Genomic DNA, 26887 nt, shown 5'->3' on the forward strand with positions numbered 1-26887 from the left:
GGGCCACTAAGAAAGGTGGCAGGAAGCAGGGAGGGAGGCAAAGGAGGTTTTCAAGCAGGGGAAAGAAGTGGGACCAAGCCACCTGAGATGGAGGTGGAGACAACAGGCCCTGCCAGGAAAGAGCAAAGAGGCAGCAGAGTGAAGAAGCGGCATAGCCAGGAGGCTGTGTGCAGAGGGCAACCCTGAGAGAAGTTCCTGAGACACAAGGCCTGGAGAGAACTGGGTTGGAGGGGGGGGGGGGCGGGGGGGAGGCTGAGGCACAAAAGATGGGGCCTGGAGGCGAATGAAGGCCCAAAGGGAAGCCGAAGCCCAAAGAGATGGTGGTGGCAGATGTGTAGGAAGGGGGAGGCTGAGGGCACAGGGATTGGAGATGGGGTTGGGGGAGTAAGGCATTGCGCAGTGAGGGCCTGGAGCCCCAAGGCGAGAGAAGACAGGGGGAAGAGGCAGGGCAGCCACCAGGTGAGCCTCAAGTGGAGTGGAGCTCTGACTGTGCTCAGTGGGCTTCCCCACTGCTTTGGCGTGAGGGCCCTGTGGGCACCCAGACCCGGTCTGGTGGACCAGGAGACTCACTTCCTGTTTTTGAAGTACCCGGGATCTGGGGCATGAACTTGCCCATCTTTCTGTCCCTGGTGTCCTCCTCTGCCAGGCCCTCCCCTGCCCGCAGCCTCTGGCTTGCCCCTGGTTGCACAAGACAGTGAAGCCGCTGCTCCTGAGCATGCTCTCTATGTGGCGCAACAGCGGGTCACGCGCCCGGGCGTGGGCTGGCAGTGTGGGCTCTGCCCGCCTTATGTCCCCCGTGGTGCGAACCAAGGATGGTGCAACATTTGTCCTCGTCAGCCGTGTCAGGGCCCAGCACAACGGCAGCTGGTAGTCGGCCTAGCTCAGGGCTACAGTGAGCTGGGCCAGGGGCTGGGGCGGGGATCCCTCCGTGTTTCTGGCCCTGGGCACTGATGTGCCCCAGGATGGCTTTTGTGTCATCCCGCAGGTTGCTGCTGTACAAAGGCATTGGCCGTGGCAGAGGCCCTGCGCACCCGCGGGACCCGCTTGTCCCCTAGGCAGCCTGGGTGCTGTCCCCCGGGCCCAGCGACGGAGCTGCTGGGGGCTCTCTGGCCGCCAGTCCTCCCCGTGGCGCAGAGAAGCGGCCCAGAGCCTCTGCGCGCCACTCTCCCTTGGGGCCCCGCGGTGCCTCCCGGGGCGCCAGCCGCCTCCTCCGCGGGCGCAAGCGTGGGAGACCCCCGCAGAAGGTAAGGGAGAGGCTGCTCAGAGTTCGAGTAGGTGAGGCTCCCCTTCTCTCGGGGGAGGCAGAGGTGGGGCGCCCTTTTGGCTCAGCGTGGGGCGCCTGGTGCGGCTGTCTCGCCCTGGCGGGGAGGAGGAGCGGCCCTGCGGGCAGGGGAAGCCAGAGGGTAGCGGGTCCGCGCCTCTTCCGCCGCCCCGCACGTCGAGCGGAAGGAAGGGGGGGAAGCCTGGCGGCCCCGCTGTTCCCCTCGGCCTCCGGGTGCAGCCCCTGGGCCGAGGAGTCTCGTTGGCTTCTCTCCCCGCCCAGCGCCTCCCCCAGGCGCGCCTTGCCTTGCGACTCCTTGTTTCTGGCTTCAGTTAGCTCAGAAAAAAAGTTTGACCCTCCGGGATGTGCACGTTCCAGTTCGAAACTGTTGACCTAAACCTTTGCTGGACGGAGCTGTCATAGGCAGGAAGGAGAAAAGCAAGGATTCAGACTGGAGTGTGTAGATCTGACCGTAGGGTTTTGAGATGGAGGAGGCGTTGTTGCCAGTTGGAAGGGAGGGTGGAGATGATGAAGGGCAAGGTCTGAAGAAAGCGGGGGAGCTCTGAAATTGGCCCTGGCATTTGGGAGACAGTGCCAACTAGGCAGACACAAGAGTCGTCGGGCAGCTCTGGGCGCTCCCTGACTTGACAGGGGCGCTGGTCTACTTTATTGTGTGATTTTTCTCCGTGGGTGCCCAGCAGTCCAGTTGTAGAGCCCTGATGACTGAAGTCGTGGAATCCTCACCAGAGTGCAAGCTCTGAGTTCAGACAGAATCACTCATGAGAGCGTCTGCAAGGTGAATAAAAGGACAATGCTGAGGAGAGAATCTGGAGAGAATGCCACTGTCAAGGAGGAGTGGAAGAAGACCCTCGGGAGAGAAAGAAGGACGATGGTAACTCTTATTTTGTAGTTAGGGGGAAAAAAGCCTATAAAACGCTTGTGCTCAGGGGCACCTGGGCGGCCCGGTCAGTTGAGCGGCTGGCTTCGTCTCGGGTCATGATCTCGCAGCTGGTGAGTTCAAGCCCCACATGAGGCTTTGTGCTGACAGCTTGGAGCCTGCTTCGGATCCTCTGTCTCCCTCTCTTTCTGCCCCACCCCCTGCTTGCGCTCCTGCTCTCTCAAAAAATAAACATTAAAAAAAAAAGAAAAGAAAAGAAAAAAAAAAAACGCTTGTGATCAGGCTTGGAGATTATTATAAAATTTCCTTATGTGTTGTAGATGTTAAGAGACTCACAAGGGACTCTCAAGTTTTGGGAATTAGTAGAATTTAAGACCAAAGAATCTCCCTGGCTACACCCATTTCCTCTGCCTCTGTGTCAGTATTTCAGTACACCACGCAGGTGTACTGAACCGCATGCTTCAGAGATGGTCGGTGCATATGTATATGTGAAGACGCATCATATCATGACATAGGTGTGGCTGGAGGCAACTTGAGAACACCCAGCAAAGGCAGAATAGAAAAGATAACAGGTCTGGTCATAATGTATTATATGCTTGAAATTTGCGAGGAGAATTGATCTTAAGTATGGTCACCATAAAAAAGGCAAATATGTGAGGTGATGGCTCGGTTAATTAGCTTGATTAGGGGAGTCATTTCACAAGGTATATGTGTGTCAAAACATCACATTGCGCGCCTGAAATATCTTTAGTGTTCATTTATCAATCGTACCTCAGTAAAGCTAGAAAAACGATAACAGCTCTGGGAGTCTAGTCCTGAGTTCTAGAGCCACTTCACCCGTGACCTTCTGTGTGACCTTGACAGTTGCTTTCTGTATCCTAATATGTATTCTTTTTCTTTTAAAAATTTTATTTAAATTCTAGTTAGCATGCAGTGTAATATTGGTTTCATGAGAGCAGAATTCAGTGATTCCCCACTTACATAGAACACCCAGTGCTCATCACAAGTGCCCTCCTTAGTACCCATCACCCATCTAGCTCATCTCCCACCCACCTCCCTCCATCAACCCCTAGTTTGTTCTTTGTCATGAAGAGCCTCCTGTGGTTTGTTTCCCTCTGTTCTCTCCCCCCACTTCCCATATTTTCATGTGTTTTGTTTCCTAAATTCCACATATGAGTGAAATCATATGGTATTTGTCTTTCTCTGATCGACTTATTTCACTTAGTGTAATACTTTCAAGCTCCACGCATGTCATTGCAAATGACAAGATTTCATTTTTTTTGATGGCTAAGTAATATTCCATTGTATATATGTATACCACCTCTTTATCCATTCATCAGTCAGTAGACATTTGGGCTCTCTCCACAGTTTGGCTATTGTTGATAATAATGCTACAAACATCAAGGTGCATGTACACCTTTGAATCTGAAGTTTTGTACCCTTTGGGTGAATACACAGCGGGGCAATTGCTGGGTCATAGGTTAGTTCTATTTTTAACTTCTTGAGGAACGTCCATAATATTTTCCAGAGTGGCACCAGTTTGCATTCCTACCAACCAACAGTGCAAAAGCGTTCCCCTTTCTCCACATCTTCAACAACATCTGTTGTTGCCTGAGTTGTTAATTTTAGCCCTTCTGACAGGTGTGAGGTGGTATCTCAGAATAGTTTTGATTTGCATTTCCCTGATGATGAGTGATGCTGAACATCTTTTCATGTGTCTGTTAGCCATCTGGATGTCATCTTTGGAAAAGTGTTTTCTGTTCATTTCTTAACTGTATTATTTGTCTTTTGGGTGTTGAGTTTGATAAACCTATAGATTTTGGATACTCATGCTTTATCAGTTATGCCATTTGCAAATATCTTCTCCCATTCTGTAAGCTGCCTATTAGTTTTGTGGATTGCTTCCTTCACTGTGCAGAGGCTTTTAATCTTTTTTAAAAACGCTTACTTATTTTTGAGAGAGGGAGAGACAGAGAAAGAGAGAGAGAGAGAGAGAGAGAGAGAGAGAGAGAGCAAGCGGGGGAGGAGCAGAAAGAGAAGGAGACACAGAATCTGAAACAGGCTCCAGACTCTGAGCTGTCAGCACAGAGCCCAACATGGGGCTCGAACTCAAGGACTGCGAGATCATGACCTGAGCTGAAGTCAGACACTTAACCGACTGAACCACTCAGGTGTTCTCAGAAGCTTTTTATCTTGATGAAGTCCCAGAAGAGGGACTGGGAAGGTTGAGCTGTAAGATTGTCTTTAACATTCTCTGAATCAAATTCTCTGATCTTCCTGAACAACTTTGGTTATTCTGCCGACTGCTTAGATTTCTCCCCCAGTTTTATTGAGATAGAATTGAATATAACATTTTATAAGTTTAAGGTACCTTCCGTACAGCATATTGACATACAAATGTATTTCAGAATGATTAGTGTAATAAATTTAGTTAATATCTATCACTTGACATAGGTACACATTTTTTTCCTTGTGATGAGAACTTCTAAGATGTACTCTTTTTTTAAACTTTTAAAAAAAATTTATTATTTTTTTAACATTTATTTATTTTTGAGACAGAGAGAGACAGAGCATGAACAGGGGAGGATCAGAGAGAGAGGGAGACACAGAATCTGAAACAGGCTCCAGGCTCTGAGCTGTCAGCACAGAGCCCAACGCGGGGCTCGAACTCATAAACTGTGAGATCATGACCTGAGCTGAAGTCAGACGCTTAACTGACTGAGCCACCCAGGCGCCCCAAGATCTACTCTTTTAGCAAGTTTCAAATACACAGAAATTTTTCTTAAAGCTATAGTTATCATGTTGTACATTACATGTCCAGAACTTACTTACCTTATAACTGGAAGTTTGCACCTTTGACTACCTATACTCACTTTTCCTCCACCTCCCACCCTGTACCTCTGGCAGCTACAAATCTGATCTCTTTTTCTGTGAGTTTGTTTTTTTAAGATTCCATATATAAGTGAGATTATACAGAATTTGTCTCTTTTCGCTTGACTTATTTCATTTAGCATAATACCTTTAAAATCCATCCATGTTGTTACAAATGGTGGGATTTTCTTTTTTCTTTTCTTTAAAAAAATTTTTTTTTAATGTTTTATTTATTTTTGAGACAGAGAGAGACAGAGCATGAACAGGGGAGGGTCAGCGAGAAGGAGACACAGAATCTGAAACAGGCTTCAGGCTCCGAGCTATCAGCACAGAGCCCGACTCAGGGCTTGAACTCACCAACCATGAGATCATGACCCGAGCCGAAGTCGGCCGCTCAACTGACTGAGCCACCCAGGCGCCCCTCTTTTCTTTTTTTTTTAGTGATATATATTATTCCATTGTAGGTGTGTATATGTCGCATTTTCTTATCCATTCGTCTTTTGATGGACACTTAGTTTGTTCCTCTGTTTAGGCTATTGTGAATATATATATATATATATCTTAATGAACGTGGGAGTGCAGCTGTCTCTTGAGGGTAACAATTTCATTTCCATTGGATATATACCCAGAAATGGACTTGCTGGATCATATGGTAATTCTAGTCTTAATTCTTACCGGAAAGGTTTTATGCAGGGCAAATGCATGACCCAATTTCATGACCCTTATGAAGGTTATTTTGGTTACTGCAGGAAGGATGAATAGTAAATATGTAAAAAAAATATGGGAGACCAGTTAGGAAGTGATTTAATTGGTTTAATGAATCATGGTGACGCCTTGGAGTGTGTGGTGATAGAGTGGAGATGGAGTGAAATGGTTGGGTGTGAGCTATATGTTGGAGCACAATTGGTAAGATTCGTTGTAAGTGGGGTGAGGGGAAGGAGGTAGCAGGGGCATGCCTGCTATTGTTCTGGAAATAGCATGGGGCTGTTAGGAGATTATGAAATGCTGCTTACCTGTCCTATGATATGTGGGGCCTCAGCAGATGAACAGCCTCTAATCACCGAAGGCTACTAGGGAGTAGTGTCCTCCGAGGAGAACCCAGCAGTTCACAGGGACCCAGAGGCGGAAGGGTGTGCTGGGGAAGAAGATGCAAAGTAGAAGGAACTGAGATTCTGGCGGGCACAGTGGAAAGAGTAAAGTTAGAGGACAAGCAGATTGGTTGGATAAAAGGAGATAACAGGCAGATGGAGTGAAAGAATGCTGATGTGGCTGTAGCCAATGCTCCAGGTTAGAAAGTGATCCTCTGGAGAGTGTCCCTTAGTACCCTCATGCTCCCTTGATCGCTTCTTTTTGGGGTGCTCCCAACTCATGTCTTCTACTCTTCCTGTATATATTGATTTTTGCTTTGCAATTCTTTTAGGAGTCTTTCACAGATCTAAAATCTCAATCACATCACAAATTTCTTGAAGTTGAAAACAGCAGTCCAGTTTATATACTATATATCTCTCTCTCTCTCTCTGTCTCTCTCTGTCTCTGTCTCTCTCTCTCTATACATATATATATATAACTTTATATACACTATGTGTATATATATATATATATATATATATATATCTCACTTTATATTCTATCATATATAGAGAATATAGAATAGGGCTGTTGATGCAGTGTGAATTCAGTTGCCAGCATACAAATGACACTAAGGAAGTAGATTTTCATGGTGAGATGTCATGTTCAAAGTCAGCCCTTTAGTTTATTGGACTGCTCAGTGGAGCAAGGAGATGTTCTTGTTCCTGAAAGGTTCACTAGCCATGCAGCTCCCCACGTCTAGAGAACTACATATAGAGTGACTGTCCTTTGCCTTCCAGTTGTCCCTTTGTTGATTGGTTCAGCAATGAAGAGCTTACTCTTGGTCCTTGTGGTCCTTGTCTTGCTCTCCTGTGTTCCACCAGGTAAAATGAAATCCCCTTCCTGTGCGACTATGAACAGTGAAGGGAGAGAGGGCATGAGGTTCTACAAGAGTGAAAAGAAAGCAGGACTTGGAGGAAGGAAGATGAAACAGGAAGGGATGAGAACAGAGATGGACATTCTGGGCTTTTCTGGAAAATGGAGAGAAGATACTGAGGACACATAACAGGAGGTGGTTCTTTCCAGTGAAGAAAATGGTCCTGGATTTTGGTCTGGGGAGTCTGTGATGTTTGAGGGGAAAGTCGGACTGATGATATTGGCATCACATTGGTATTTAGAAGACAGATAGGATTTGGGAACGGGAGGGTGGGGGGCGTTCCTTTAGGACTTTTAGAATTTGTATTCCTAAGTCAGTTACCCAGACTGTTTTTCACACATTTAGAAGCCAAGGCAAACTCGATGCTGAGCAGAATCAGAACATAGAGCTGGTTGTTCCAGTGTTTTAACTTACAGCATGATGGGATACCCTGGAACATCATTCAGAGAATTCACGTCCTCTGGACAGAAACTAGCAACTTGATAATACCAAGAAGGGTCCACTTAAGTCTCTGAAGTGGAGGTTCTCAAAAACTGCTTGTAGTTTGCTGGGGTCTGCAGAAAGCTGCCCCAGACCTTCATATTCGAAAGGTGCCAGTTAAAGGTCAGGTGTGAAGTACTCAGAAGACAGGCCCAGATGTGATTGTGTTGAGACTACTGCTGCTGTTCTGGATGGAAGGACCTCTGGACAGTGCGAGCCGTGTTTCTGCTGGGCTCCCTTGTCCCAAGAGGGGTGCCTCAGGGCTAATGGGCACCTGACAGGCAGGTTTGCTTGCCAGTGGCCTTTGGACATACCACATTGATTATTCTTCTATCGCAAAGGCCCAAGGGATGGTTCCATGAACCAGCTGGGTGAGACTGATAAGGCTTAGCACACAAAGGTGTATAGTTCAGAGGGTGACTCAGAGCCACCTGCACTCTTTTAAGTGGACTTCCTACCACCCCCTCCATGTTTTCAGCTTCCAGAGGTACCCAGGTGTTAAGGTTAGAAAGTATGCTAACCTTATGGATATAAGATGTGTGTTTCAGGTATTTCAAAGCCTTTCACACTCATTATCCCATGTGATGCTTTCATGTACTCTGTGACTAAGCCAAGACTGGTAGTAGGGTACTTGGCTAAAAATCATACAGAATGTTATTGGGATGTAGAGCTAGAACCATGGGCTTCTGTAATTCTAGGTCAGTGGTCTTTTGCTTCTTCAAACTGAGGCTCTGATAATCTCCAACTACCTTGTTACTATCCCAGACCCTGCATGCCTTCTGGTATAGGGCCTCTGTGGATTCCTGGGACTACTCTGAGGTCTTAATGTTCTTTCCATGGCAAATAGTCCCAAGCAGAATTTGCTGGGCCCTGGTACCTGCGTATTATTGGTTAGTGATTCATGTAAGGGGGGCCCATGGGAACTAATGACTTATAATAGGGTCTCTGGAAAATGAGAGCCACTGAAAAACAGGCATTCAGCCATAACATGACTGGGATGTTTTGATCTTATCCAATTTACCATTAAAATGTTATAAAGTACAGCCTTCAATCTGATTTATCCATGGTATCATGACCCTGCAGAACACTGTGCATTAACCCTTGTTTCTGTTGACAGTTAGAAGTGGACCGAATACATATATAAGAACAGCATTTTCTACATGCTGGGGAGGAAAAGGTGTTTGCAGGAAATTATGTGGAGGAAATGAAGACTATCACATTTTTTGTGATGTCAGACGTCTGTGCTGCGTTAACAAAAAGCTTTTAGATGTACGGGTTAGAAGATAATTGTGAGTATCTGAGGCTCCTGCTGACTTCCTCTGGGACCCAGATCCTTTTCAATTGTGCTATCCTAATAACATGATGGTTTTAGTCCTTCTGTGTTTCTATGTCTGCTTTGTTTCTCTACCTTTAGAGGCATTCAGTGTCTCTCCTATGAAGATAATCTCTTGGTTAAATTCCTTGTCTTCAGGATTGTTCTTTTCGTTAATTTATTCCTTATTAAACATTTCCTAAAAACTTTTTTTGAAGTATATGATGCAATCAGAAAAGTTGCAAATCATAAATGAGTATCTTAATGAAGTTCGTAAATTTAACACATCCACGTAACCTGCACTCAGATGGAAAAAGAATATTACAACATCTCAGTCACTACTAGTCCCTGTTCCACAAAGGATAATAATCTCTAGCCCAGCTTCTAATAGCATAAGCTTTGGCACCTATTTTTGAACTTTATTTTTTGCTTCTTTAAAAAAAGTTTATTTATTTATTTTGAGAGAGACAGAGAGTGGGGGAGGGGCAGAGGGAGAGAGGGAGAGAGAGAGAATCCCAAGCCAGCTCCACGCTGTCAGCACAGAGCCCGGTGCGGGGCTTGATCTCATGAACCATGAGATCATGACCTGAGCTGAAATCAAAAGTCGGATGCTTAACAGACTGAGCCAGCCAGGTGGCCCAATTTTTAAACTTTATATAAATGGAATCCTTTATATAAATGGTACTCTTTTGTGTTTGGCTTCTAATCTACATTACTTTATGACATTAATTGATATTGTTTGGTGTAGTTATAGTTTATGCATTCTCAGTGTTGTATAGTATTGCATTGGGGAAGATTTGAATATTCTAGCAGAGATGGCCATTTATGTGGTTTCTGGGATTTACCTCTTATAAATAGTGCTGTGATGCACATTCTTGTATGTGTTTTTTGAGTCTTATATGCAAGCATTTCTGTGGGTATATACTTGGGAGTGAAACTGCTGCTAGTCATGAGCCATGCATATATTCAATTTTAGTAGATACTGTTAAACTGTTGTCCAAATTGTTTATAGCAATTAATATTCCAGGCAGTGTCCAGGAGTTCTTGCTTTTTTCCAACCCTTTCCACAACTAGTACTTTTGGCCTTTTCCCCCCTTCATTTTGAAGAGTATGTAGTGATGTCATGTGGTGGTTTAATTTGCATTTCACTGATGACTAATGAAACTATCCAACTTATTATGTGATTATTGGCCATTTTTAAAATTAGATTCCATGCCCAGTGTTGGTCTTGAACTCACGACCTTGAGATCAAGAGTCATATGCTCTACTGACTGAGCCAGCCAGATACCCCTTACTGGCCATTTAGATATTCTTATTTGTGATATACCTGTTCAAGAGTTTCATCCATTTTTCTATGGAATTGTGTGACTTTTTCTATTTGGGAATCTCCTAAGAAACACTCATTATTTGACATTGGAAATAATAACGTTGAAAATATTTGCATTTAAATATGGAGAATGTTGTAGTTTACAATGCACAGAGAAATTTTGTACTGTTTAGTATGACAAGGCTGTGAAAATGTTTCTATTCTTAAATATTAAATTTTATCATCACAAGCAAGATAAATTATTCAAGTTAGTAGTGATTCAGCCCTCTTGTTTCTTGAATAGGTTATAGGGGGAATTAAGTCAAAAAAGAAGCAGTTCTTCCAATATGACAGGGAAAGAGGGAATAGATTTGCTCCTGATGGGCAAACTTCTGGGAGGGGACACTGTCAAAGTATGGGGTTTTAAGTCAACACTGGCTGCTATGATAGGTCAAATACCCATCCTGTGCAGATTATATCCTAAGACTGAACTAGACTTTTTAAGCTCTTCTGTGAAAAGGAAAAAAGGTGATTATACACACAGCCAAGTTATGTTTCAATGTCATTAACATCACTACTGTCATCAGCTACATCCGTCCTGAGGGTGTCTTGTTCAGGTGGGAAGAGTAGGTAATATAGGGGGTTCCTTCTTTATCTACTATAACCAATAAAGAGGATCCTTGCCCCTCCCCCTCCCTCTCCCCTCCCTCTCCCCCTCCCTCTCCCTCTCCCCTTCCCTCTCCCCCTCCCTCTCCTCCTCCCCCTCCCCCTCCCTCTCCCCCTGCCTCTCCCCTTCCCCCCCTCCCCTTCCCCCTCCCTCTGCCCCTCTCCCCCTCCCTCTCCCCCTCCCTGTCTCTCTCCCTCTCCCCCTCCCTCTTCCCTTCCCTCTCCCCCTCTCTCTCTCCCCCTCCCTGTCCCCCTCCCTCCCCCCTCCCTTTCCCTCTCCCTCTTCCCTTCCCTCTCCCCCTCCCTCTCCCCCTCCCTCTCCCTCTCCCCCTCCCTCTCCCCCTCCCTCTCCCTCTCCCCCTCGCTCTCCTCCTCCCTCTCCCTCTCCCCCTCCCTCTCCTCCTCCCTCTCCCTTTCCCCCTCCCTCTCCCCCTCACTCTCCCCTTCCTCCTCACTCTCCCCTTCCTCCTCTCCCTCTCACTGTCCTTCTCCTTCTTCTTTCTTCTTCATTCTTCATTATTTATTGTTCCTCTTCTCCTACCACCTCTACTACTACTCCTTCTTTTTCGTCCCTTTCTTCTTCCTCTTCCCCTTTTTCATTCTTCTTTTTTAGTGTTTGCTGTTGTGGACTCTATACATGTTTGTGAAATAGAGTAGACTAAAATAGGCTAGACTTAATTTTTTTAACTTAATAGTCATCTGTGATACATGAGTTCCATCAAGCCTCTGAATGGTGATGAAGTTATAATTGTACTGAGTTATGCTTTCTTGTCTCGTCTGCCTCAAATCACTCATTTACTCAGAGACCTTGGATGTGCCTTATGAGACCGACCTCCCTAAAAATTCTTCCATGCTTTTCTTGTTTGAGTTCTGGTGTTGGTGTCTGCTATTGGAAATTTGATTGGAGGTGGGATCTTCCCCTTGCAGGTGCCACTGGTTGGTACTGTGCTGTTCACTCTGATGTCTCTCCATATTCTTTAGGGCAAAAGAAAGGGCTGCCACATTCCCTGCAGGCTCCACTGAGCCAGCCTCATACTATAGTCCATACTGAGATTGGTAAATACACCTGCGTTGTATTTTTTTTTTTCCCCATCACTTCGGCATGAGATCAATGCTGCTCATGGCCTCAGGTCTCACAGAGTCCCTTTAGAAAACAGCATTTACTGCGACTTCCTGAAGACTCTGCACAGGACTCAGGCAAATATTTATGTGGCTGAGAGTCATCTAACGGACTCCACATTCCTCTCTCCTTCCAGGAACATCTGCAAAAATTTTCTCCTTTACGTCCCTTTCTCCACATAAAACTGAACTTGTGCCAGTAGAGGAAAGCCAATATCAGGCCTTCAGCTACACACAAAACACTTATTTCTGTGGATATAAGAAATCTGACCACTGATCCATCTAATTATGGATGCATTTCAAAGTAAGTTACAAACATCAGAACATTCCTCTCTCAACACTTCAGAATGATATCATTAATTAGTGTTCAATAGTTTTTTTTTTTACATTAAAAACTTACATACAATGAAATACACAGGTATTAAGTGTATCATTTAAAGAGCTTTGACAAATGCATACACCTGTGTAATTGAAACCTTATCAAACATTTACATCCCTCCAGAAAGTTCCCTCATTCCCTTTTCCAGTTATTTGCCATCAGGTTTCTATTTGCTGAGCAGCAACTTCTGTTAAGTTTTATATTAACCATAGGTGGTGGGTTGTGTTTGCCTATTTTAGAACTTTATATATATATATATATATATATATATATATATATATATATGTATCATTAGAGTGTGTAAGGGTTACTTACTGTTACCCTTACTGTGTAAGGGTTTTCCTTCCACATAGGTAATATTTTAGGTTCTTCTATGATACTGCCTCATCTGTAGTCCATTCCTTTTCATTGCTGAGTAGTATTCTATTGTGTGACTTTACCACAGATTATCCATTCTCCTCTGGATGCACGTGTGAACTGTTTCTACTTTTTACCTATTGCAGCAAAGCTGCAACGAACACTCTTGTACAAATCTCTTTGTGAAGAGAAGCTTTTATTTCTCTTGGGTAAATACCTATGGGTGGAATTTCTCAGACACAGGGTAGTTGTATGTTTAGTTTTCTTTTAGGCAACTTTACAGATATACAGTTCACATTCCATAATTTCGTAAAACCCATCCCTTTGAAGTATGAGCTCCGGTGGTTTTTAGAATAGTCACAGGGGCGCCTGGGTGGCGCAGTCGGTTAAGCGTCCGACTTCAGCCAGGTCACGATCTCGCGGTCCGTGAGTTCGAGCCCCGCGTCAGGCTCTGGGCTGATGGCTCGGAGCCTGGAGCCTGTTTCAGATTCTGTGTCTCCCTCTCTCTCTGCCCCTCCCCCGTTCATGCTCTGTCTCTCTCTGTCCCAAAAGTAAATAAAAAAAAAAAAAAAAAAAAAAAAAAAAAAAAACTTCATTTAGAATAGTCACAGAGTTGTACCACCCACCACCCAAACAACGTTACAATGTTTTTATCCCTTCCCAAAGAAACTCTGTAGCAGTCATTCCTGTGTTTGTATATTAGGGTTTTAACAAAGTACCACAAACCAGGTGCTTAAAGAATGGAAATTTATTGTATTATTGTTCTGAAGGTTATAAGTCTAAGATGAAGATATCAGCAGGATTGGTTCCTTCTGAAGGCTGGGAGAGAGAATGTGTTTCATGCCTCTCACCTAACTTCACATGGTTTGCTGGCATTCCTCAGCTTAAGGAAGCATCACCCTAATCGCTACCTTTCATGTGGTGTTTTCCTTGTGTGCATAGGTCTATGTCCAAATTTACCCTTTTATTATTATTATATTTATAATTCCCAACTTTATTTATTTATTCGTTTATTTTTCTATATTCTAAATTTTTATTTAAATGCTAGTTAGTTAACATATAGTGTAATATTGGTTTCAGGACTAGAATTTACTGATTCATCACTTAAATATAACACCCAGTGCTCATCACAACAAGTGCCCTCCTTAGTGCCCATCACCAACTTAGCCCATTCCCTACTCCCTTCCCTCCATCAACCCTCAGTTGGTTCTTTATCAGTAAGAGTCTCTTATGGTTTGCTTCCCTCTCTCTTTTTTCCCTTGCCACGTGTTCATCTGTTTTGTTTCCTAAATTCCACATATGAGTGAAATCATATGGTATTTGTCTTTCTTTGACTTATTTTGCTTAGCATCATTGTAAATGGCAAAATTTCATTCTTTTTGATGGCTGAGTAACATTCCATTCTCTTCTTTATCCGTTCATCAGTTGATGGACATGTGGGCTCTCTCCATAGTTTGGCTATTGTTAATAATGCTGCTATAAACACTGGGGTGAATGTACCCCTTCAAATCTGTATTTTTGTATCCTTTGCAAATCTACCCTTTTTGTAAGGACATCAGTCCTATTGGATTAGGACCCACCCTTATGTACAACATAAGGCCATTTTGACATGTACAACAATGCCATTTTAAAATAAGGTCAAATTCTGAGGTACTTGGAATTAGGACTTCAAAATATGAATTTTGGGGGACACAATTTAACCCATAAGATTCTCTATTTCTTTACATCCTCACTCAGCACTGGCCAACCACTCATCTCCTTTTGATTTGCCTGAATTAAACATTTCATATAAAAATATTTTTGACTGATTTTTTTCACTTCATATAAGATTTGTAAGGTTCATTCCTGTTGTAGCACAAACCAATATTTCATTTTTAATTTACCAAATAGTCTGTTGTATAGATGTACATTTAATTTTATAATAAAACTTAGGAACTTTTTTCAAAGCAGTTGTACATTTTATACTTCTACCAATAATGTAATGTATACCCCGTGTCTCCACATTCTTGTTAATATTTGCGGCATTAGCCTATTTAATTTTTTTTTTTCCAACGTTTTTTATTTATTTTTGGGACAGAGAGAGACAGACAGAGCATGAACGGGGGAGGTGCAGAGAGAGGGAGACACAGAATCGGAAACAGGCTCCAGGCTCCGAGCCATCAGCCCAGAGCCCGACGCGGGGCTCGAACTCACGGACTGCGAGATCGTGACCTGGCTGAAGTCGGACGCTTAACCGACTGCGCCACCCAGGCGCCCCTAGCCTATTTAATTTTTAACCATTGCAGTGTATAGGTGCAGTGGTATCTCACTGTCACTGTAGTTTGCATTTTCCTGATGACAAAAAAACACTTTTTAATGTGGTTCTTGGCGATTTCTATATTTCTTTTGTTAGGTGTATATTCAAAACTTTTGTCCATTTTTTACTTTTTTTGGTTTGTTATTATTGACTTCTTAATCTTTAGTTTTCTTCTTCTTATTTTTTTAATGGTGTGTTTTGATGTTTGGTAGTTTTGAATTTTGTTAAAGTCAAATTTATCAATGTTTTTCCTTTTCAGGTTATTGCTCTTTTGGGTCCTAAGAAACCTTTGCCTACCTCAAGTTGTAAAAATATTCTCTGTTCTCTTGTGAGCTTAGCTTTTATGTTTACTTTTATGATCCATCTGGAATTAATTTTTGAGTGTGGTCTGAGAAAAAGTTTCTTTTTTTTTTTTATATGAATATTAAGCTGTTTCAGCAGCACGTGTTGAAGAGATTTTCCTTTTCCCATTGGATTTCCTTGGCAGCTGTGTACAAAATCAAATTTCTGGGTTCTCTATTCTGTTCCATTAGTCAATCCTTAAACAGTATCATGCTGCCTTTTAAAATGTTTATTTATTTTTGAGAGAGAGAGAGAGAGAGAGACAGAGTGTGAACGGGAGTTGGAGAGGAGGGGAGAGGGGAGGGCAGAGAGAGAGGGAGACGCAGAATCCGAAACAGGCTCCAGGTTCTGAGCTGTCAGCACAGAGCCCAATGTGGGGCTCAAACTCATGGACTGCAAGATCATGACCTGAGCCGAAGTCAGACACTTAACCGACTGAGCCACCCAGTCACCCCCATGCTGCCTTTCTTAATAATGGCTTTATAATAAGTTCATAGAATGATAGTTCTGCTATTTGGTTTTTCTATTTCAATATCATTTTAAAATTTTATGTCCTGTGCATTTCTATATCAAATTTAGAGTTAGTTTTTTGGTTTCTACAAAAATGTCTTCTGGGATTGTATCAAATCTATAGGTCATTTTAGAAAGAATCGATGACAATTCATGAATATAGTATTTCCTCCATTTAGTTCTTCTTTTTTTTATTGCTGCAATGCTTTATAGTTTTGATGCTACTATAAATGGAATTGCCTTTTAAATTTCATTTTCATTTTTCTTTTGCTGCTAGCATATAAAAATACAATTGATTTTATGATGATTTTGCATCATAACTTTGCTAACCTCACTAATTCTAAAATTTCTGATTTACATTTAAGATTCTCTACATAAACAATTGTGTCATCTGCAAATAAAGATACACTTACTCCTTTTTTTAAAACAAACTCTATTTTCCTCATTTTTACTCATTTTCCTTAAGGAGTGCGCATCGAGTAAACATAACCTTTTTTTCAGTATATATCTTTAAGCTTTGATAAACAGATACAGTTGTGTAACCACACCACAACCAAAATACAGAGTAATTGTATCCTGCCCAAATATTCTTTCATATGCTTGTATAGAAAACCTCTCCTGTTTCCCTTAGTTCCTGGCAATCACTGACCTGTTTTCTTTCCCTATAGTTTTGCCATTTTCAGAAGGTCATTAAAATGGAATCAAACAGTATGTAGCCAGTTAAATCTGGATTTTTAATTTAATATAATGCATTTGTGATTTATCCATGTTGTACCATATATCAGCAGCTAATATCAGAAATCAGTATCATTCTTTCTTTTATTTATTTATTTTTTTGTATTTTAATAGATTTTAATTGTTTAGAATAGTTTTAGGTCCCAGAAAAATTGAGTGGAAGGTACAGAGATTCCCATTTACTCACTCCCCTCACCAGGTCCTCAGTCATATCTTCCTCCATTATCAACATCCTGCACTAATGTGGTACCTTTAAAAAAAAAATACTTATTCATTTTTCAATTTACATCCAAGTTAGTTAGCATATAGTGCAACAATGATTTCAGGAGTAGATTCCTTAATGCCCCTTATCCATTTAGCCCATCCCCCCTCCCACAACCCCTCCAGTAACCCTCTGTTCTCTATTTTTAAGAGTCTCTTATGTTTTGTCCCCCTATCTGTTTTTATATTATTTTTGTTTCCCTTCCCTTATGTTCATCTGTTCTGTATCATAAAGTCCTCATAGGAGTGAAGTCATATGATATTTGTCTTTCTCTTACTGACTAATTTCACTTAGCATAATACCCTCTAGTTCCATCCATGTAGTTGCAAATGGCAAGATTTCATTCTTTTCGATTGCTGGGTAATACTCCATTGTATATATATATATCACATATTCTTTATCCATTCATCTGTTGATGGACATTTGGGCTCTTTCCATGCTTTGGTTATTGTTGATAGTGCTGCTATAAATAATGTAGTACATTTGGGGTGCCTGGGTGGCTCACTCGGTTGAGTGTCTGATTTTGGCTCAGGTCATGATCTAATAGCATGTGAGTTTGAGCCCTGCGTTAGGCTCTGTGCTGACAGCTCAGAGCCTGGAGCCTGCTTTAGATTCTGTGTCTCTCTCTCTCTGCCCGTAACCCACTCGCATTCTGTCTCTATCTCTCTCAAAAATAAATAAACATTAAAAAAATAATGTGGTACATTTGTTACAACTGATTAATCTACATGGACACATCATTATTACCCAAAGTTTGTAGCTTATACTAAGCTTCGCTCTTTTTTTTTTAAAGTACGTTTTATGCACAATGTGGGGCTTGAACTCATGGCCCTGAGATCAAGATTTGCATGCTTTACTGGTTGAACCAACCAGGTGCCCCTAAGCTTCACTCTTGATGTTGTACATACTGTAGGTTTGGACGGTTGTATACTGACATGTATCCATCATTATGGTACCATACAGAGTATTTTCAATGCCTTAAAAATCCTCTGTGCTATACTTATTCATCTCTTCCTCCCCTTTAACCCCTGTAAACAACTGATCTTTTGCTGTCTCCATAGTTTTGCCTTTTCCAGAATATCATATAGTTGAAATCATACAGTATGTAGCCCTAAGATTGGCTTCTTTCACTTGGTAATATGAATTTAAATCTTTTTCACATTTTTTCACAGCTTAATGGCTCATTTGTTTTTAGTGCTGAATAATATTCCATTGTGGATGTGCTATAGTTTATTTATTCATTCATTCATCTACTGAAGGATTTTGGTTGCTTTCAAGTGATGGCAATTATCAATAATGCTGCTCTAAACACAAGTGTGCAGATTTTTGTGTGGACATAGGTTTCCATTTCTTTGGATAAATACCAATGAGTGTGATAGCTGGACCATATTCAGAGTATTTTTAGTTTTTTAAAAAGCTCTCGAACAGTCTTCTGAAATGGCTGCACAATTTGTATTCCCACCAGCAATGATTAGAGTTCCTGTTAGTCCACATCCTTGCCAAACAGTGCTGTTGTCAATGTTCTGAATTTTGGCCATTTTAAGATATCTAGTGGTAATCCACCTGGTCTGCAATCTCCCCCAATTCCCTGAGTGCCAAACTCATATTTCCCCTTTCCCTTCCACACTATGACTGGTTTCTTGTATGTGTTTCTAAGGGTGGTGGCAAAAGTGAGCCCCAGTAGGTGGGAGTGAACATGGTGGGGAACCAAAGCCTGTGTGTGTCAAGGGAGAAATCACAATTGTGGGCTGCAGTGGTCCATTTGGGAAAATAAGTTTTCTAGCAATCATCCTGATGTGTTGAAAATTGAATGAAGACAAAAACTTAAGAATTCTGCTACAAGAGGGTACCTGCAGTTTGGAGCAGGTGTATCTATACAAGGTCAGAAAAAGCCCCAGATATAAGCAAGACCAACAAAAAGTACCTCTCATCTGAATGCAGCTAGTAATGATGGGAAGAGGACACTGATACTTGAGATGGGAGATCAGGAACACAAAGCTCCAAGGAACATGAAGAATGAAGGAAACATGGCACCACAAAAGATCACAATAATCTCCAATAACTGAGTCCAATGATAAGGAGATCTGCAATTCACCTTACAAAGAATTCAAAATAGCTGTTTGGGAAAATAAAAAAGAGAATGAACTCGATGGAGTAAAGCAAATAATTCACAGTTATTGAGTCAGAAGGGTATGGATTGCACATTGGATCAGATATACAAATGAACGGAGGTTTCCAATATTTAAACAAGCTAACAGGATTTGAAATGCAAATCCTGAATGATGAAAATGTTCTGAAATACAAAGCATCAGAAAACCAACATCCTGCTCTTTATGGGATTTTAGTTTAATGAGGCAAGATTATTTTTATATTCTAGCTGATTTTAGGACACGTTCAAGCTATGGAGGCTGTCCCACTTTTGTGTGACATACGAGAAAAGGAGAGAGATCGAGGATGTCTCTATCTCCCTGGCTTATGGTCACAGGAAGCAATTGGTGAAGAGAGTCACTCAGAGCACTAGGGAAGGTAATGGATTCTCTTTCTCTACCCTATCTTGTCTCACTCCACTAAAAGGAGCAAAAGGAGAAGGCTGGGTTAAAAATCTATCTCTGTGGTTGTTGCCATGATCTCTGAATCTTTAAAGGCAGTTCTAGTTCATCAGCTCCTTGGCTGATTGAGAGACATCAAATCTACTTATTTAAGTCAGCTCTAAGTAAAAACGAATTTCCTTAAAGACAGAACTTTTTCTTGCTCTTGGGTCTTCTCAGAATCTCTAGTGCAACTGCTAGACATCCCAGATGTCATTTTTTATACATCACTCAGTGCTCCCCATGATAAGTGTAGTCCTCAGATGTCAACCATGCAACATTATTACAATATTACTGATTATATTCCCTATGTTGTATTTTTCATCTCTGTGATTTATTTATTTTATAACTGGAAGTTTGTACCTCTTAGTCCCCTTCTTCTATTTCACCCATCTCCCCACCTGCCTCCCCTCTGGCAACCAGTGTGTTCTGTGCATTTAAGAATCTGTTTTGGGGGCGCCTGGGTGGCGCAGTCGGTTAAGCGGCCGACTTCAGCCAGGTCACGATCTCGCGGTCCGTGAGTTCGAGCCCCGCGTCGGGCTCTGTGCTGACAGCTCGGAGCCTGGAGCCTGTTTCGGATTCTGTGTCTCCCTCTCTCTCTGCCCCTCCCCCGTTCATGCTTTGTCTCTCTCTGTCCCAAAAATAAATAAAAAACGTTGAAAAAAAAATTAAAAAAAAAAAAAAAGAATCTGTTTTGTTCATTTGTTTTATTTTTTAGACTCCACATATAAGTGAAATAAATCATATAGTATTTATCTTCCTCTGTCGGACTTATTTCACTTAGCACTATACCCTCTAGGTCCATCCATGTTGTCTCAAATGGCATTCTTTTTTTATGACTAATATTCCAGTGTGTGTGTGTGTGTGTGTGTGTGTGCGTGTGTGCATGCGCGCAACATCTTCTTTATCCATTCATCTATTGATGGACACCATGTATCATTTTTAGACTGCAATTTTGCCACCAGATGAGTGGGATGTCAGGGAGTGATATCCGAAAAGAATTCTAACGGAAGTTTGCTCTCTATTGTGAGAATACCCTTCCACATTTTGTGGCTTTACTGAGAGATTTGGTAAATATGTTATTTAAAAAAATGTTTTGGATCTTAGAATTAAGTTTCTTTTGGATGTGTCCATGTACAGAGACTAACCATAGTTACCCAATTTCTTTTCAGGTTCCATATTTACAGAATCCCAGAAAAGCCAGAAGTTGCTTGTGTAATATTCACACCTTATGTCAAAAGAATAAAACACTTTACAGCTACCATTGTTAATAACAGAGTTCATTTCCTGACAGGGTATATGAATGTAGAGGTTTGGGTTTATGGAACAGTAAGGTAAAGGCAGCGTACTGTTGGCCTATCCAACTTTCTTTTCCTTTCTTTCTTTTTTTTTTTCCTTAGTGGTGGGAATTTCTGTTTGTTCAAGACTTAACCAGATTCCAGAGAGTTTCTGATTGTTCCAGCGGAGATAACTCATGTTTTCTCTGTTGCTTTGACGATCACCTCCCTAAGAGAGAATGGTGTCCTTTGATCCATTTGGAAAGAGAGGCTCCTCAGCAGACTGAATTGCTTTCAAATTTCAGTTATCTGTGTGTATAGAGGATGTACATCTGAGGTGAAAGAGTAAAATGAGAAGCGAGCCTAAGGCTACCTGGGATGTTAGGAGGTCTGGAGTCACACTTTGATAAGATCCAGTGCTCTTTGGATGAAGATTCCCTTGCCTCCTTCAGAGTCCAATAGTTTTCCTGGGCCCTGTCTGGATGCATTCCTTACTCTGGATACTTAATAACCATGCCTGCCATTCCAGGCCATCTCTAATGCTATTCCATTTGGCCCATCTCCCCTACTGACTCTGCAGGTGAGTTTGGGCCTCTGAGAAGAGGACACACTCTACCATATTTTTAGTATCTTCCTCTCTAAAGTCACAAACACTGGATTTTCTCAAAGACTGAAGAGCGTCTGGGAGGGTAGAGCTCCTCACAACCCCTCCTCTTTCTCATCTACTATTCTCCTTTCTTCTCTGTCCAGTTGCAGAGAGTGGCTGCAAGGGCAGTACTGTGATTTCAAGCCAGGACTTTGCCGTTGTTTCCTCGGCCATGTACTAGATCGCCAATCGACTATTTGCAGCTACAGCTCCATCTTCTCAGAATTACTAGAGGGACCATGCTGTGTTCAGCACTGAAGTTAAAGAAGACAACCAGAATCTACCCCCTCGGCCGCTGCGCCCCTTATCCTGAACAGCAAGTGCAGAACTCCGCACTCATGCATTTGTGTATAGGTTGACGGTATTAAGCAGTTAGGCAGACGTGCAGCAGCATCACTGTAGTCAGTGGGATAATCAGCACCATAATAGAATTTGTAGGTTTGCCTGGACACCTTCATAGGGTTGACTGGTAAAGAAAACAGTGAGTCCAAATGGATTCAGACAATTTATTACTTACACGCACGGCAAAGTAAGATCAGTGTGGTGTTAGTTCCTAGTGCCACAGGATGACCCCCAAGCAGAGGGGCCAGATGAGAGGTAGCAGAGGTGTTGGGCCACTCTGCTGCTGAGGAGTTGACTGCAAACCATAGCCAAGTGGTCTGGTAGCCTGTAACTAAACCCTAAGGAGGTTGAGGGGGGAAGTCCCGTGCTTTCACTCTCTGAAATCATGGTTGTGGCTGAGAACCTACTTCGTGGGTTCCCATTACCACAAAGCCTTTTCCCTTGTGTTTCACGAAGAACTACAGGGTCAGACTCAGTGAAGACTTGGGCCAGCCTGCAGTTAAGCCTCACCTATGTGGTCTTTGTGAGAAACCTACAAAGTCATCAGGGGGCCAGGGCAGATCTGTTTCTCTAAGATGGGCGGTACAAAGAGAAAGAAAATGGGGGAACTGAAGGGACTGGGTGTTTCTGTAATTTGAAGCTTCTATAAATAATTAAGGTGTCCTTTCTAAGAGAGAAATAGGCACTGAGAAGAGCATGGATATCACTTTGAAGCGAGAAAACATATCCTAAGTTGTTTTCATGAGAAGCTTAGCTGTCTTGAGTAAGGCTGCAGCTCAGCTTTTCAAATGCAAAATCATAAGATTCTGATGGCTTATGTAAAAAATGCTAAAAACCAACAACTGTGGGCACATCACAGTGTCACAGTTTAATCTAAATTCCCTGGCTGTGTGAAGGTTGGTGGAGAGGATGTCAATTACTTTCAAGTTAATTGGCGTTCACTGGCGTCTTGTGTCAGGGCTCAGGGTTTCCTTTGACACAGCACTCCAGCTGAAACATACAGTAGGCAACTAACATTTCACTTGTAGAGCACTCAAGTCTACAGATACCATTCCCATAGCATTTCTGGTGCATTTCTGATGACAGTGGATTCAAGCCTGGAAAGAAGATGAATGCAAAAATAATTATTTAGTCCAAAAAGTCACAGAATTAGTGCCTCCATTTCTATCAAACTGGATTCCAAGGGGACTTAATCAAGTCTTAATCATAATGATTGATTCTGTAGTTGAAAAAGGATGAACTAGTGCTATGAATTGAATCGTGTTCACTTTATCCCTCATCCTCCATTCGTATGTTGAAACCCTCACCCCCAATGTGACTATTTGGAGAGAGGAATTCTGGGAGGTAAAGTGAATTGCATCTCTAAGGGTGGGGCTCTTAGACACAGAGAGAGGCTGGTTGTCTAAAATCCAGGAAGATAACTCCCATCAGAAACAATCAGCCTGCGGTTGATCTGGACTGTCCGGCCTACAGAACTGAGAACATTCATTTTGTTGAAACCACACAATCAGTGGTATTTTGTTATGGCACTCTGAGCTGAGACAATTAGTAGCTTGGAAGTTTGCCCAAATTGGTAAGTTAATATACTCTAAACAATCAAGTTACCTATGCATGTAGTCATTCACTCACTATTTAATTATGTATTCATTCCCAAGCCAGTTTTTATAAGATTTGAATGCAATGTAGACCTTAAACTCAAAGAATTTTCCATCTAGACCAAGAGAGAAGAAACACAAAATATCTATGAGAGCGCAGAAGACAGAATCATTTGCAAAACAGAATGCTATGATGAGTTCAGTGGAGGATAAAATATATTCTGAAGATTTAGAATGTCTTATTGGGACCCAAGGCATTTTGAGCTGAGCTTATGATTTTATGGACATGTTACTCTGTAGAATTGTCAAAATATGGATATGTCTTTATTTCCATATGTAAGAAGGTATTAAAAGGAAAAGAATGTCAAGTATTTTGGTCATCTGTAGAAATTTTGAGTCAGCCCCGATCCTGTGCAAGTTATCATGTCCTGGAAGGTAATTGTCCTATAGGGCAAAAAAGGGATCAGGGTTACTCACCTGGCAAGATGAAAGCCCAGGGAGATGAAGTGAAGTGGGCTATGTAACAAGACAAGAAATTCCTACGGAAATGACAGCTTTGGGAATGTATAAGGCACTAAAGTGAATATTGTAGACTATCTCAATTGTCTAGAAGCCATGAATCCATTTCCATAAACCATAGTGGAATTGGTCCCATCAATAGCTTCAAGAGGCCTGGGTTGTATGGATTCTTAAATCCAGCCTAATGAGTCAGGTGACCAGAAAATCTGGTTCACCTGCCCAGAGATTACTTGAGGGCGGATGAGAAATTAAATGGGACCCTATAACATATGGACTTGAACTGATTCAATAGCACTGAGTGAAGAGAATATTCAGGAGAGATTTTAAAAATCAGTCATGAATGTGGTCAAGCTACAGTTTGAGGCCAGTCAGCATTCTCTCATGTGTCCCTGATCAGATATTTCTTTTAGCACGTAAAGCCCCTTAATTCTCTTGGAACAAGTAGTTCCAAATCTGTTTCTCCATGTATCTAAGGAATCTACAAATTATAAATTTCAGTAAATTAGAAAGCTAACAAATTGTGTTATCACTATTTTCTGTTATGGACTATTATGCCTAGACGTGTTCCTAAATTAGGGACAAAACAATAGTGGCAAAACAGGATGGGGTATTACTAATGAAAATATTATGAAAACTCTCAGGAGTCAGGTACCTGTTATGTATAGGCCTGTTCTATACATCAGCACACTTAATCCTGGCAAGACTCAGAGGTTAGTTTTGTTTCCATTTTGTGAATGAAGAAACTAAGGTTCAGAGAAGCTTTGACTTTTGCCTAAAGCTGCGCAGTTAACAAGTTGGAGAGCCAAGATTCAAGCCCAGGTCTTGCTAACATCAAACCGGTTGATGCTTCCACTTTGAAAATAAAAGGGTCCATGGTAGGAGGACATTTGTAGGTTAGCTTAGTGGAATTGCTCTTCTAGACAAATGGTTCCCCAGGGAGAGTCCCATTTTACCTGCCAGAGCTGGGTCCACACAGGAGAGCAAGACAAGGACAGTGACGAGAGGTTTCATGGCCGGGAGCTTCTGTTGAGGATAAAGGTGGCAGGGTCTGACACTGGCTGTCAGAGTGCAGAAAGCGAAGGTGGAACACACCGTCCCGTACAAACCTGAGAGGTCTGAAGTATACACTGCTCTGGGTACACATGCTACACTGATCTTCCCCGAGGCAGTGGAGTTGGCCATGCTTGTGTGAGGAAAAAAACAGCCAGCTCTTTCTGGTGTGGCCGCTTCTCCTGTTGACGAAGGCACTGCTCCCCCACCTGGATTTCCCAAAAGTATTAATGGAGACCTGAGAACTATAGTTTTTCTTTTTCAAGGAAATAACCTTGAATTTTTGGGTTTTTCATGTTACAAGAAAAATTAAATGCCAATTTTAGAAAATTTATAAAATACTAAAAATGACAAGGAAGGAAAAGTTAACACGTGAGCCTCATCTCTCAGAAACTAGCTGTGTGTTTCTTAAAGAAATTTCATTTATGCCTGGCTTATTGTTTGATATTTTGTTTTGCATAGTTCTAAACAATATACTCAGATATGCTGTTTTTGTAGCATGATATATACCATAAGTATTTTTTGTCTCATTATAAACTCTTCACAAATGATATTTTAAAAGCTGCATAATATTCTGTCAAGGTCATTTTTTATAACTATCACTATTAAAAAAAAATCTTTACTGGGGTGCCTGGGTGGCTCAGTCGATTAAGTCTCCGAGTCTTGATTTTGGCTCAGGTCATGATCTCATGGTTCATGGGTTATGAGCCCTGGTCTCTGCTGATGGTGTAGAGCCTGCTTGGGATTCAATCTCTCTCTCTCTCTCTCTCTCTCTCTCTCCCCTCTCTCTTCCCCTCCCTCGCTTGTGCTTGCTCTCTCTCAAAGTAAATAAATAAACTTAAAAAAATCTTTATTGAGATATAAATGACATAAAAATTTAAATATTAAAGTGTACAATTTGATACGCTTTGACACACATACTTTTGTGAAACCGTCATCACATTCAAGATGATGAACATATCTGTTATCCCAACCATTCTTCAAGACTTTTCCTCAACAGCTTTAGTGAGGTATAATTAACAAATGAAAGTTGCTAATGTTTAAGCAGTAAAATGTGATAATTTGAAGTACATATACATTGTGAAATGCTGACCGCAATCAAACTAATTAACATATCTATCCCCTCAAATAGTTACAATTTGGGCGCCTGGTTGGCTCAGTGGGTTAAGCGGTTAAGCAGTTAATCGGCTGACTTCAGGCTGAGGTCATGACCTCGAGGTTGGTGAGTTCTAGCCCTTGCTGGGCTCTGTGCTGACAGCTCAGGGCCTGGAGCCTGCTTCGGATTCTGTGTCTGCCTCTTTCTCGGCCTCTCCCCTGCTCACACGCTGTGTCTCTTTCTCTCTCAAAAATAAACATTAAACATTTAATTAAAACAATTAAAAAAATAGTTACAATTTTTTTCTGGTGAGAATATATAAGATTTACTTGCTTAACAAATTTCAAGTATACAATATTTTATTAACTAGAGTCACCATATTGCACATTAGGTCCTTAGAACGTATTCTTATAACTGAAAGTTTGTTACCTTTGACTAACATCTCCCCATTTCCCCCACTTTCCAAATTCTGGCAATATCCACTTTACCTCTGGTTCTGAGTTTCACTTTTTTGAGATTTCCTATATAAGTGAGATCAGCCAGTATTTGTCTATATATGGCTTTTTTCACTTAGCATAATATTCTCTAGATTTATCCATGTTGTCCCAAATGGCAAGGTTTCCTGCTTTCTTATGGCTGAATAATAGTCCATTGCATAAACATACCACATCTTCTTTATCTACTTAGTATTGACAGTCACCGAGGTTGTTTCCATGGTTTTTAAAAATTTGTATTATTACTATTTTTTAGTTTTGACAATTATTGAAGACCTTTATTAACAGGTACTTGCCATTTGTTGACTTTTTTTGAAAAAATGAAGTTAGAGACTTTTAATACAAATTAAAAATGAGGTTCTTAAAAATCTTGGCTTGACAGGATATGAAACAATTAAAAAACCTTTAAAGGTGTATTGAGAAAAACCAGTTTTTTTTTTTCCTTTAAACACATTTGTCATTACCAAAAAGAGACATCTTT

At 41.8% G+C, this 26887-nt stretch overlaps 2 protein-coding genes across 2 annotated transcripts; one reads left to right on the forward strand and one right to left on the reverse strand.

The window, feature by feature from the left end:
* The first annotated feature begins 6767 nt into the window (after positions 1–6767).
* On the forward strand, positions 6768–8802 carry DEFB135 (defensin beta 135). The gene is made up of 2 exons (XM_058719698.1): positions 6768–6982; positions 8633–8802. The coding sequence occupies exons 1-2, from the start codon at positions 6925–6927 to the stop codon at positions 8800–8802; spliced, it is 228 nt and encodes a 75-aa protein (XP_058575681.1). The 5' UTR covers positions 6768–6924.
* Positions 8803–22606: 13804 nt separating this feature from the next.
* DEFB134 (defensin beta 134) lies at positions 22607–24777 on the reverse strand. Its single transcript, XM_058719699.1, has 2 exons — positions 24720–24777; positions 22607–22749 (listed from the first exon to the last, which is right to left on the reverse strand). The coding sequence occupies exons 1-2, from the start codon at positions 24775–24777 to the stop codon at positions 22607–22609; spliced, it is 201 nt and encodes a 66-aa protein (XP_058575682.1).
* Positions 24778–26887: the final 2110 nt, after the last annotated feature.

Source organism: Neofelis nebulosa, chromosome 3, assembly GCF_028018385.1.
Source record: "Neofelis nebulosa isolate mNeoNeb1 chromosome 3, mNeoNeb1.pri, whole genome shotgun sequence".
Lineage (NCBI taxonomy): Eukaryota > Metazoa > Chordata > Mammalia > Carnivora > Felidae > Neofelis > Neofelis nebulosa.

Bases quoted from the DNA above. Each gene is read 5' to 3' on its own strand.
- DEFB135 (XM_058719698.1), top strand. From the start codon at position 6,925: ATGAAGAGCTTACTCTTGGTCCTTGTGGTCCTTGTCTTGCTCTCCTGT. The intron at 6,983-8,632 runs GTAAAATGAAAT...TTCTGTTGACAG, and splicing joins GCTCTCCTGTGTTCCACCAG to TTAGAAGTGGACCGAATACA.
- DEFB134 (XM_058719699.1), bottom strand. From the start codon at position 24,777: ATGAAACCTCTCGTCACTGTCCTTGTCTTGCTCTCCTGTGTGGACCCA. The intron at 22,750-24,719 runs GTAAAATGGGAC...TCTTCTTTCCAG, and splicing joins TGTGGACCCAGCTCTGGCAG to GCTTGAATCCACTGTCATCA.